At 40.8% G+C, this 12,136-nt stretch overlaps 1 protein-coding gene across 1 annotated transcript; it reads left to right on the top strand.

Moving 5' to 3' along the window:
- The first annotated feature begins 7,728 nt into the window (after nucleotides 1-7,728).
- gjb9b (gap junction protein beta 9b) lies at nucleotides 7,729-11,812 on the top strand. The gene is made up of 3 exons (XM_079570456.1): nucleotides 7,729-7,751; nucleotides 10,795-11,235; nucleotides 11,309-11,812. The coding sequence occupies exons 2-3, from the start codon at nucleotides 10,846-10,848 to the stop codon at nucleotides 11,744-11,746; spliced, it is 828 nt and encodes a 275-aa protein (XP_079426582.1). The 5' UTR covers nucleotides 7,729-7,751; nucleotides 10,795-10,845; the 3' UTR covers nucleotides 11,747-11,812.
- Nucleotides 11,813-12,136: the final 324 nt, after the last annotated feature.

Here is a 12,136-nt window from a genome sequence, read left to right as displayed (position 1 = left end):
TTTCAACATTTCCAACCATTTGTTAAGTCTGATGTGTATTATAAGGTCTGTTCCGTTGCTTGGATTTCTCTTGTTAGAAGCACTGGAAAGGCCAGCACCACGAGCCAAGCAACCAACACCTTTAAATAGCACATGTAAGTGATCTGACAGTGGTGCCATTCTTTAGAGTGGATTAAGTGGATTTCTTTACCACATGTAATTAGATATGTGTGTTGTGTTCTGACACTATTAAGCCTGCCACTTTAAGTGCCATGTTAATTAAACATCTCATCAGTGTCTGATTATGTGGCTGATTATGTACAATTGTTGTATAACTCAACTTTTGCACCATAGCCTATAACTGTAACAATAACTTGGACGAGAGCTAAGGCAAGCTGGAAAGAGCTTCAATTTTACCTGTCTTGTAGTTTTTATATTTTGTGATATTCTTGTGGAGGTCATAACTATGGCAACACACTGCTGAACATATTAGGCACATATTCCAGATAAGTTTGTGGATGCATGACAAGTACAGCTTTTTGTGAGAAATGTAATAAGGTTAAGTTATGCTTTAATAATTCCCGTCGGAAAATTCATTCTTTGCATTTGACCCATCCTCAATGCAGCTGGGGTGACCTGTGTATATGCGTGAGCCGGCACTCTGGGACCCATCTCCAGATGTGGAGTCAGGTTGATGGTCAGAAACACCTGGCTGAGGCTGTACATGTTTTTAGTGGTAGGAGAAACTGGAGACTCCGGAAGAAAGCTATGAAGACATGGGGAGAACGTGCAAACTCCACACAGAAAGCTGTGTAGAGTTTGCCCTGTCCAGGTGGGAATCGAACTCTGGACCTTCTAGCTGTGAAGCACAAGCACTAACCGCTGTGCCACCGAGTACATGCAAAGAGCATGTCATATGTTCTTTTGCTTTTCTAACATAAAATGTGAATGTTGCTGAATAATAGTCTCTAACCATTGACGAACACAAGACAATTGTATAACCTTTATCACATGAGCTACCTTGTTATATCTTTGAGTCCTTATTTTCTGTTATCTTTTTCCTTGTGTTCTTCCTTTAGCATTATGGGCTCTATCAGGTCAAACTTGAACTAAATACTTGAGTTAAACAGGTTGTTCTATAAGATCGCCATTGGGCATAGGAGTCTGTCCCGCTTACAGCCCAGTTAAACGCACCAGGTCTGGATCTACAAGGTGTAACATTGCACTTCTTCTAAGCACAAAAAGTTACGCTACAGTCTGCATTTAGAAACACAAGATCGGGCCCAAAGTCACACCAATAAAAAATAGTTTGCAAACTAGTTGGAAAGCGGGATTCACTGGATCAGACCATTTATTTGGAACATAATAAGAAGAATTTGGGGAAGCTGTATGAAAGGCAGGTGTGCTAGCCACTCTGCCACTGTGGAATGCTTACCTCCGATCCGTATCAGTCCTCCCTGTCATGCATCTAAGTAGCTTTATAATGCATTATGTATAATCTTTATGTAATTACACTAATAGATCACGCCATAAAACAATTTCCGCTCTGCCGAAACCACATTAACAAGGTCAATGACTTTATTGTGAACATTCAGTTATTAGTCTCCAAATGATTGCTATTCAGAGGACACATCGGTCCATTCTCGGTTTAATCACTAAAAGCCACATTTTCTTCCTCTGTCTGGCAGAAAACAACACAATATAGTTCGCATGCAGCTCAGTCGTCTTTAAACACCAACATCATTGTCAAACACACAAACAAGAGAATGGCTGCGGAATAACAAATTGACCCGTTGAAAGTAGCACAACAAACTGATGTGCTCGAGTGCCAAAGACAGATTTGCAGAGTGCCGACCGACACAGTGACCCTAATTCCAACAATCGCACTTTGGACAGGCACAAAATGTAATGCAAAGATATTAGTTCCAACTTCGCCCACCTACACCACTCCGCCAGGTCCACAGGGTCATTTAGACAAGAAGCCCAACTGTAACGTTGTCTAAATAATGCAATACCGGGTCTGAATTTGAAACCCAGTTAAAAAGTTGAGTTGCAAGTTTGCAGAGGGAGGTTTTGGGGGGGAGGTTTCCACATTGTAGAGCGACAGGAACAGAAAATGCTGATTTTTCTTTGCGTCATCCGCCAACCCAGCACTGTTGCAGGGAGGAAGAGCAGCATGTGATCGATGTATGCATAAATAACCGTTAACCTTAACATTGCAAGAGAGCAAGATGGCATTGCATGAACTGGTGATTGGATCTGAATGGGTCAGCGTCGTATGAGAAGCATTTCAATAAGACGATTCTGAAAGCATTATAATGGAGCCAGATGGTGAAATTGTTCCCTTGTGTCTTTGAGGTTCCACTGATGTCTAAATGAAACCGAGACACTTATCTTCCCAATAATAATGGTTTTCGTGAAGCTCAAAATGCTGTTTGTCTGTGATGATAATTTCATCAAGCCATCTCATTCAGATCATGTTGAAAATGTTGACCTCGAGGGGGGGAAGAGGGTGGTCAGTGTGACATCATGTGCAGGGGCAGCACACACACTTCTGTCACAACACTGTGCTCTGGGGGCCAGCTCCATGTCAGCCGCCCTGACACCGCCGTGACACGACCCCGCGCTCCTACAATCACCGTGACAGTAATGGGAGCGGTCTGCGAGAGGGACGGAGACGGGGGGGGGGCGGGGGTGGACGGGACACGAGAGCAGCTTAAGTGTGTCACCGTAGATGGAGACGGCACTATTTGGACAATGTGAGAGCTAAATGTGGGATTTCACTGTGTATAAAGATTAGCTTGTTTTAGCGTCAGGTTTATCCAGCACTAAATTGCATTGTCATGGTGTTTTGTTCGGCTCATTTTGACAAAGGCAGCTGTTCCTGGGGGGATTAAGAGGCTGCGTTTCTTTTTAAAGTTTTGTAAGAACGCAGGGCTATTATACAGTGTTTGCCAAAACTGTGGTGCATGACCTGGTACACGTTTTCCATTGTGGAGAAGGCTTTCTTTTTCTTTCCCATCCGGTGTTACTGTCACTTTTAATGTGTTCTTTTGCATAAAGCCAATCTCTCACAAACAATATATACATGCTCCTTTATTTACCGATACTAAGAGACTTTATTAAAAGGGTCTTTCTCTGAGTGAAAATTTGAATTGACTCTTTTCTCCATTTTAAGTCATATTTTGTTGTCATAATGTTACAGATCAATTATCAATTATATCTATTCATAAACTCTTGGATAAACATTTAACAGGGATCACTGGACTTTCCTCCACTAAATATCCTGGGTATATGATAGGCTTTAGGTTACATTACTCTAAACAACTCACGTGAAGTGATCTGATCATTACAAATATGTTAGATCAGAACATTTGTTAAACTAAAATACAAACACTTGGCTTCAGCCGTGGCCTATTTTATTTTAATAGGCTATGCAACAAACAAAAAATCCTCAGATTCTTAGCTTCAAAATGATATACAGCATGCCAATATTCATTTAGATTTAGGTGGTAAAAGCAATGGCCGGTGGCTGCTCGGCTTTGTGACGACCCATTGCTCCGCCATTGCTGTAGTACCTCCATATCGCCGCTAGTTCCCCATTGGAAAGCATTGAACTTTAGACATGTTAAAAACAACTTTAAAGCCTGGTTTCTAATTTTCTTAAACTTTCTACAGATAGATAATCCTCCTGTGCTAACACTGGTATAGTTGCAATTAAAGAAACCTTTTTCTTACATTTTTGTAAGAATTTTTTTCCTAAATCTCGTACTAATGAGGAAGAACTACACATCACATAAGGGCTGAGTCTACGGTTAAGATCCCGCCCTTATGCCCTTTAGGAACAAGCTTCGTCAGAGCTGGGGCGGGGGAGTCTGTAAATCCGCCATGATTTCCCCCTTGAACGTAGTTATTTTGTCAAACCGGGAGGAGTGAGTAATGACGGTCTATTATTAATATGTCTATGGGGAAAAGTTGTGTTTTTACGGTGTTACGGTCATAGATGTTATAATTAGAGATAGATTAATATCTATTCAGCCCCATTCATAGAAAAGGTCCTGGGTCCTCTTTGAACCCTAATGGCCGCTCAGACTCCTCCTACACAGCCTATTCCTTAAAAGGGCAAAAAGACAGACCTGCACTCATGGGGCAGGCAGAGCCTCCACAGAGCTCCAGAGCTCTGGAGCCAGTCAATGCACTGAAAAGGCTTCCTCTGCTTCGGCCGGATAAACAAAAAACAGCGTTATAAAAAATGTTCACCTAACCCGGCGTTGTCATATGGGTTATAGCATTTTTTAGAAAAAGAAAAACTCATTGGAGCCAGGCTTTTAAGCCGTCCTAGGGAGGTCTGAAGTCCCATTAGAATCAATTCACCCAAGTGTCTCTTGGAGTCTCCCCTGGCCACAAGGGGGTGGTATTAGAGCAATGTCAGCTCCCCACCACAAGGACCATAGTGAAGCACGCTCCTCACCCATTGGTTGAGAACCAAAACTGGTATCGATTCAGTATCGGATATTTGTATTGACTCCGATTCGGTGCATCTCTAGTAACAACCTTTGTTTTGGGCACTGGATATATTATTTTCATATGTGGGAAATGTTTTTGAAATATCATGGCAAAATGCTGCTTTATGTCAGTGGCTTTTATCCAGTGTTTTCAGCCCTCACTCCCTCAGCTTAGAGCTACCTCAGTGACTGCCACATCGTCTTTAAGGTCATCGCGTAAACCCTCCAAATCTCTCCCAACCAAACACTCAATCACGTAAAGAGCTTTGATACAAGTGAGTATAAAAAGGCGTGTTGTCGATAGCGGTCACTTTACATTGACAAAAGGCTGAGGTGCTTTTTCGGTTTGAGTTCATCCGGGGTTAGGCACGACTCAGACTGAAGCCGGTGCCGCACTCTGGAGCGGCACAGAATGTATGGTTCAGTGGGTGCACGGTGGAAACTGAGGAAATGTCAACACTCCATGTGTGATGTGCCATGATACTAAAAAGAGAATCAATTCACCCCAAACGTCTTTGAAGGTTAGTCCAGGTGAAAGAACCCAACCAAAACAAGGTATTACTTTTAGGCCTCTAGAGATTTCATCATTTGTATTATGTCGGGCTCCATCCATGAGGAGTTTTCTGCTCACTGCTTTGGATATGGTTTAAATATATATATATAGAGAGAAAATATGCACTGTACCATCACACTGGTCCCTATTTTCGGTTAGCAATTTTTTTAATTTTTTTTTTTGAGAGGAGCAGACAGTCTGACAGTGTAAAATATTAATGAACAAGTTTACCCTCACAAACCTGACTATATTATTTTATAATGTTATAATATTAAAGTGGCATATAACTCAGAGAATGTTTCAGAGTCGAATGGCACTGATCTGTCACCCAATAAGTTATTCACATCTCATTTGACAAGTTGATTTCGGTTTGTTGAGCTATTTGTGTAGAAATGAATTGGGCATCATTTATGCCATTTACAATGATTGCACAAAGCACACAGAAAAGCTCAAAAGGATTATGCTGAAGTATGAACTTGTCAGCCCGTTTTCACTGTCATTCATGATTTGACAACTATTTCTTTTTATTATAGACATTGGTTTGCAGTAAAGAAAAGAAGAAAATAAAAAGCTTTTACAGTGCATCATCTTTGGCGTAGTTTCTAAATGTCATACCTTAGTACATTTTTTATTTTTTTTTAAGTTCTCAGGCGACTACATTTCAAGTCCTCCTCTTCATTCCATAGATTGACCCCACAGAAAATGTTTGTTTTAGGGCAGTACTACAGTTTTCTGAAAGGCAATTTGACCTTGCAGATTATCTTTGCCATCACTGTTGACCATATCATGATTTTTGATTTTTGATTTTTGATTTTTAAAACAGTGGGAATGTTCCCGATTCCCAGCACTGTTTATTAATTGCCTTTTTCTGCAGAATGTATCACCCCGTTTCTCTACAGTAACTGATGTAAAGGCAAGCAAACACGCTACCAAGGACATTTTTTTTACACTCCTCTTTCCTCTCCTGGAACCGCCACCTTAACGCGGTGGAGGGGTTTTAGAGCCCGAATGATCCTGGAGCTCTGTTGTCGGGGCCTTCGTGCCCCTGGTAGGGTTTCTCATGGCAAACAGGTCCTAGGTCACAGGTCAGACAAAGAGCGGTTCAGAAGCCCCTTATGAGAGACCAACAGGTCCGGTTAGAATCGTGAGGCCGTCCTTCCGTGGACCCACCACTTGCAGGAGGAGCCATAAGGGGCGGGTGCAATGTGATTTGGGCAGCTCCAACAGCTGCCCCCACGACCCGGAAACGGAAAAGTGGAAGAAAATGGATGGATGGATGGATGGATGGATGGATGGATGGATGGAACACTCCTCTTTCTTTTGAGCATGGTTTTCTTGTATAAAAGGTTTCAATCTGTTGCTAAGGCTTTTGAAGTTAGTACTTACCGCTCCATTGTTTTACTTAAATGCAGTCTGTCCTTGTTTTAATGGGAGATGACTTTATTTTTCTACTTCAGTCTTAACATACAGCCTCCTCTCATCCTGACAGCAAAGGCAACTCGGTCTGGAGATGTAGCATTAGCACCACCTAGAGACCAAAGGATGCCATAGCGGTCTTTCGGTCCCTTTGATTTGTCATCACAGGCAGTTAAGTATCGGTTTGTGGTTACTCTTTTATATTATGGAAAAGCGCCAAAGGAAGAACCTGCTTTGGTGTCATTGAGTGACACAAAACCAGGAGCTGCCCTATAACTGAAATTTACTCTCACAACAAAACATACAAATAACTGGGAAGATATATTCGATAAAACACAGTCTCAGTTTTCATGCTTCATTAGGGATTTACTGTAAAAACAACAGGGACTATTATGTTGCGACATGGGACTCACAACATTAGTGGCATTTTTGGCATGCGCCACAGGGAAGGTGTGTCCCATGGAGATAAAGCACATTGGAACAACCGTCAAACAAACATGCAGACCTGACTGTTTGTGACACATCAGCTTACATAATGACTTGATTGATTTCATGTAGAGTATCTGGCTAAAGTCAAGTTTGTTTGACTATATTTTCCAGAAAACAAATGTGATGCATGTCATAACCGCCTACAGTCACTATAGTCTGATGTCCTGCATACGGATACAGTAAGAAAACGCTCTTTCATTTGCTGATTCTTTTACAATTTAAGATTAAAATAAAGGTACAATACAGGTGCATCTTCTACGTGTACGGGCAACATTTGTGTCACTTTCTAATTCCATGTAAATCAAGTTCCTGAAACAGATCTACATTCCGGTTTTTGTTGTCATACCTGCAGGCGTCTCAAACTGTGAATACTGTGATATCAAAAGTGAAGCTTAGGATTTGCCTTTCTTTACATCTCAGAATAAATGCAGGAGGCAGGAGCAGCGTAGCTTTCACATTCACGCACTCGTTTCCCAGAGTTCTACAGGCAAAGTCTTTTATGACGTTATTCTTTTGTATTTGCATCATGGTCATTTAGCAGACTCTCACAGCCGAAGCTTTCATCTTTAGTAAAACACGTTCTACACCACATCATAACGAAACATCTATTGCAGTCTCTCTTTCTGTTTTTCTTTTTCTTTTGCAGGTTAGCATGCTAGAATGCCAGTTGCCACACCTATTTCTCATCACTGTGTTTCAGCAGCTCCACGCCTCAAAGCCAGCCCTCTAAAAGCCAACAGGTGAGACAGACTGACTTATTTTTTTCCACACAATGCCGGCCGTGATAACCCCTTTCACATCGCTCTGAGGTAAGGGCATTTATTACTATTCTCTCCGCTACATGCACACATTTTTATAACTCCATATTATAATTCAGATTCAAACATACAAATACAGCTTTCACACAGAACTCTAGGCTTACTCTTACAATGTTTCTTTTTAAAAAACAAATATATTAGCATCATATATATCAGCACAAAAAAGCAACTAACTAAGGCAAAAATGAATACAATTAAAAATGTATAACTGGTATCAATGAGATGTTTGGCCCAACTCTTTGGTGGGAACTTTGACCAAATCCCCTATAAGGTGAGCGGAAGTATGCCAGACTAGCAGAACCTGTTGTGCGTGCTGTTGTGGGATGGTTTGCACATAAGTCAAGTGGAACAGCTGAATACACAGAGCAGATAATGGGAGATTAGCTAGAAAATAGGAGGAAATAATTGGATTAATACAGCGATAAAATATGAAGTATGGCATTGAAAAAGTATTTATATTGTTGCCTCTTTGAAATCTGAAATTTAAATGGCTGTTGGTTGATTTTGACCACTGAAAATCCGATGGAGGTAAATGTTTAAAAAGTTCTAGTCTTTGCAGGTAATACTGCAAAAAGACCAATCTATTTATTTACATGCTTTGCAGTGGTGAATTAACGCCACGCTTGTCTCCATTAATTATGCAGTGATATTTGATCTTGGCAACAGTCACTGTTCACACTAACTTGGCATTCCCAATGTGTTACACAAGCCAAGAATGGCAATACCTGATATGCCTTGTCTTACGTTACAAACCACAGGCTGAGGTTTTGTCTATACATTCCTGTCAAAAACAAGATTGCTCGTGTTATCATCACTGCTGCCTGAGTTTCCTCTGACAGTCTCGGTAAAAAAAAACAGATACTATGCTGAAAACATTGTACCGAAATGTTGTACAATGACTATTCAACTAAATACACGATCTAACTTCAAGAATAACAGCTGCTGATACTACCACTATTGTTGACACCCCCACAACAGCCACAACAACTACCACCACCACAGTATCATCACTATGACTATCATTAAAGATACTCCTTTACATTATTCTACAATGCTACTTGTCCCACTGCTGGTTCTAAGTATTGCACACTGGTATCACTTAAATCAGAAATACTATAAAATTTAATTTGAAAAGATCTAAAGGAGATTACTATTGCTAATAACAAATCAGTAAGTCTTGTTAGCCAGTGAAGTGATAATGAGCCTTCAAAAGTCCCTTTAATTTTATAGCCAGGCTGAAACTGGCAAAACACCGCAACACTTCTGACAGCTCAATATGTCGGGAGACAGGCTGAAATGCTGAAGGAAATTTAAATACTGAGGATTAGACGAGACAAGTAGGAAATGGGAACGGCCGACACGTGGCTGTTACATCCTCCTGACAGGCTGTGAGCGTCCGTCAGAATACAATATGTGCTGGAGACAGGGGAAATATTAACCCACAGTCTGTTGGGCCCTCCCTGTGTCTATATTACAGCGGTCATTTGTCAGACAATTCAAAGGCCCTTAACATAGCACTACAACGCCCTATAAGCAGCTCGATGGAGGATTCTTGAAATTCATTCCCATTTAAATGCACCCACAATGCTCGTCCTTATCAGCACAGCTAAAGCAATCGTAGCAGGATTTAGCAAGTAACGCAACATCAACAGTGTGAGGTAGTCTGCTGTTATAATAATAATCATAATAATAATAATAATAATAATAATAATAATAATAATAATAATAATAATAATAATAATAATAATAATAATAATAATAATAATAGTAATGCATTGGTTTTATATATAAATCAATTCTCTGGACACTCAAAGACGCTTTACATTGCACTATTCGTTCACTCCATACTCGGTGGTGGTAAGCTACTATTGTAGCCACAGCTGCCCTGGGGTCGACTGACGGAAGCGAGGCAACCAGTCTGCGCCATCGGCCCCTCCGACCACCACCAACCACTCACTCACTACATTCGCTAGGCTTCCTGGTGTTCCTAAACGGTCTCCCATCCATATGATGATGATTATAATTATAATGGTAGTAGTAGTAACAATTGTACAATGATAACAAAAAAAGGCTATGTATAGGAAATGGTAGTTGTGCAGACCACTATCAGACACCAGTAAGTCAAGGTAATATGATAAGATCTGAATTACTAAAGAATCAATTTATAATGTAGATGTCCTCCAAGTTGAAATACGCCTCTGTAGGTCCATTCACTCTTTATGATAATGGAGCACGACTTTCCATAGTAACCTATACGTGTCTAATGGAGTTGGCTGTTTGAAAAGGAGGGTCAGGTATAATGAGTCACTCTAATGAGTCAGTCTTCAAAAGAACATGAAAGTGGGAAGAGCCGGTGGCAAAAAGATCACAGGAAATAATGTCTCAAAATGGAATGCATTTATAACAAGCCTGTAAAAGAAGAGCGCGATGTGTATGTTTTAGGAGGAAAATAAACGTTTCCTGTATTCGACTAAGTCTTGTAATCAGAGGGGCCATGGGTTGTTGTAGCTGCAGTCAAATTATAATGGCAGTAATCTAGAGCAGTGCATGTGTACGCTTCTTAGGTAGTAATAGAGTTGAGTAGAATGATGTAGCAGTGGTAGTATAGAAGCAGAAGAAGTGTCTGTTAGACTGTAAGTAAAGTCAAGTTTATTCATTTAGACCCGTTTTGATTCAAATGATGTAAAAAAAAAAAAATTTAAAACTCCTCCACATTAAATTCTTAAATACTTTTACTTTTTACTTATAAAGTACATTTTACAATGCATACTTTTATACTTTTACTTAAGTAAAAAAGTTATCAGTACATTTTTGGTCCTGTATCTGCACTTTAATTGAGTACTTCCTCCACCACTGTTGTTGTTTACATTACTGTGACAGTGTTGCTTCCTGAAAGTCATGAAATGTGCTTAAAACTCATCATTGTGAAGAACTGGGACACTAGAAATGCCTAAGGAACATTATCTATTTAACCCTCTTCCTTTTGCATTACTTGTTAATTAGAGACATTGATATCTTTCTCTTACTCCTATAGGAACGTCATCACTCCATCCACTAGATTGGGCTCCACCGAAACAGCCCCGTTATGAACTGGTCGGCATTGGAATCCCTCATCAGTGGGGTCAACAAGTACTCCACTGTATTCGGGCGAGTGTGGCTGTCCATGGTCTTTGTCTTTCGGGTGATGGTGTTCGTGGTGGCGGCTCAGAGGGTTTGGGGGGACGAGAACAAAGACTTTGTGTGCAACACGGCGCAGCCTGGGTGCAACAACGTGTGCTACGACCACATCTTCCCCATCTCCCACATCCGCCTGTGGGCTCTGCAGCTCATCTTCGTCACCTGCCCCTCCCTCCTGGTGGTGGGGCACGTGAAGTACAGGGAGAAGAAGGACACGCAGTACGCGGCGTCCCATAAGGGCGGGCATCTGTATGCTAACCCTGGGAAAAAAAGAGGAGGGCTATGGTGGACATATTTGGTAAGAACAAAACAACTGAACTGTACATTTATACTCAGCGTTGCTAACTTCCCTGTCCTTCTCTCTGCTGCAGGTAAGCCTTGTGTTCAAAGCAAGTTTTGATGCTGGCTTCCTCTACATCCTGTACCACATCTATGAGGGCTATGACATGCCCCGCCTCTCCAAATGCTCTCTGGAGCCCTGTCCCAACACTGTAGACTGCTTCATATCTCGCCCCACTGAAAAGAAGATTTTCACGCTCTTCATGGTGGTGTCCTCTGCTCTCTGCATCTTAATGTGCATTTGTGAGATGGTTTACCTGATCTTCAAGCGCGTTGCCAAACTCATCAAGAGGAAGAACGAGGCGGAGAGGAAGTTGTTCGCTGAGACCCATGAGATGAAACCACTGGCACTTCCGAAATCTGAGTTTATGTCCAAAGTTTCAATCAGAGTGGATCCTACGGCGTCCATCCAAAACATCACAAACATTGAGGAGGAGACTGCAAAACTTAAGGACATACAGAAGGACTAATACACTCGGCTTGAATGAGCAGAAATTCTCAGGGAGCCAAGGAATACAAGCAAATGATTACATTTTGTGTGGGCAGCAGATTGACATTGCTAGTTAAAAGTAAAAAAATACAAATAATTGTATTTATTTAAAATGGCCATATGTAAGAGAACATTTAATAAATGTTGTAAATATTGTATTTTTTTTTCTTTGTTATTTGTTTTAAAATTGACTTAATATTGCACTTGTTGTCATTTTATCCAGAGTACTCTTTGAAGGCTAGCAATTCATTTGAAGTCATTTTGGGCTTGTGTAGTGTAGGCAATGTACAGTATGCCAAATAAACCTTTTGCACTAAAAAAACGTGTTGGTCTTTTTTTTTTTTAAAGAACTGTACATTAATACTATTGT

Source organism: Gobius niger, assembly GCF_951799975.1.
Source record: "Gobius niger genome assembly, chromosome: 14".
In the NCBI taxonomy this organism is placed as follows: domain Eukaryota; kingdom Metazoa; phylum Chordata; class Actinopteri; order Gobiiformes; family Gobiidae; genus Gobius; species Gobius niger.
Note: the sequence above shows the minus strand (reverse complement) of the source record. Positions and strands in the feature narration are given on the sequence as shown.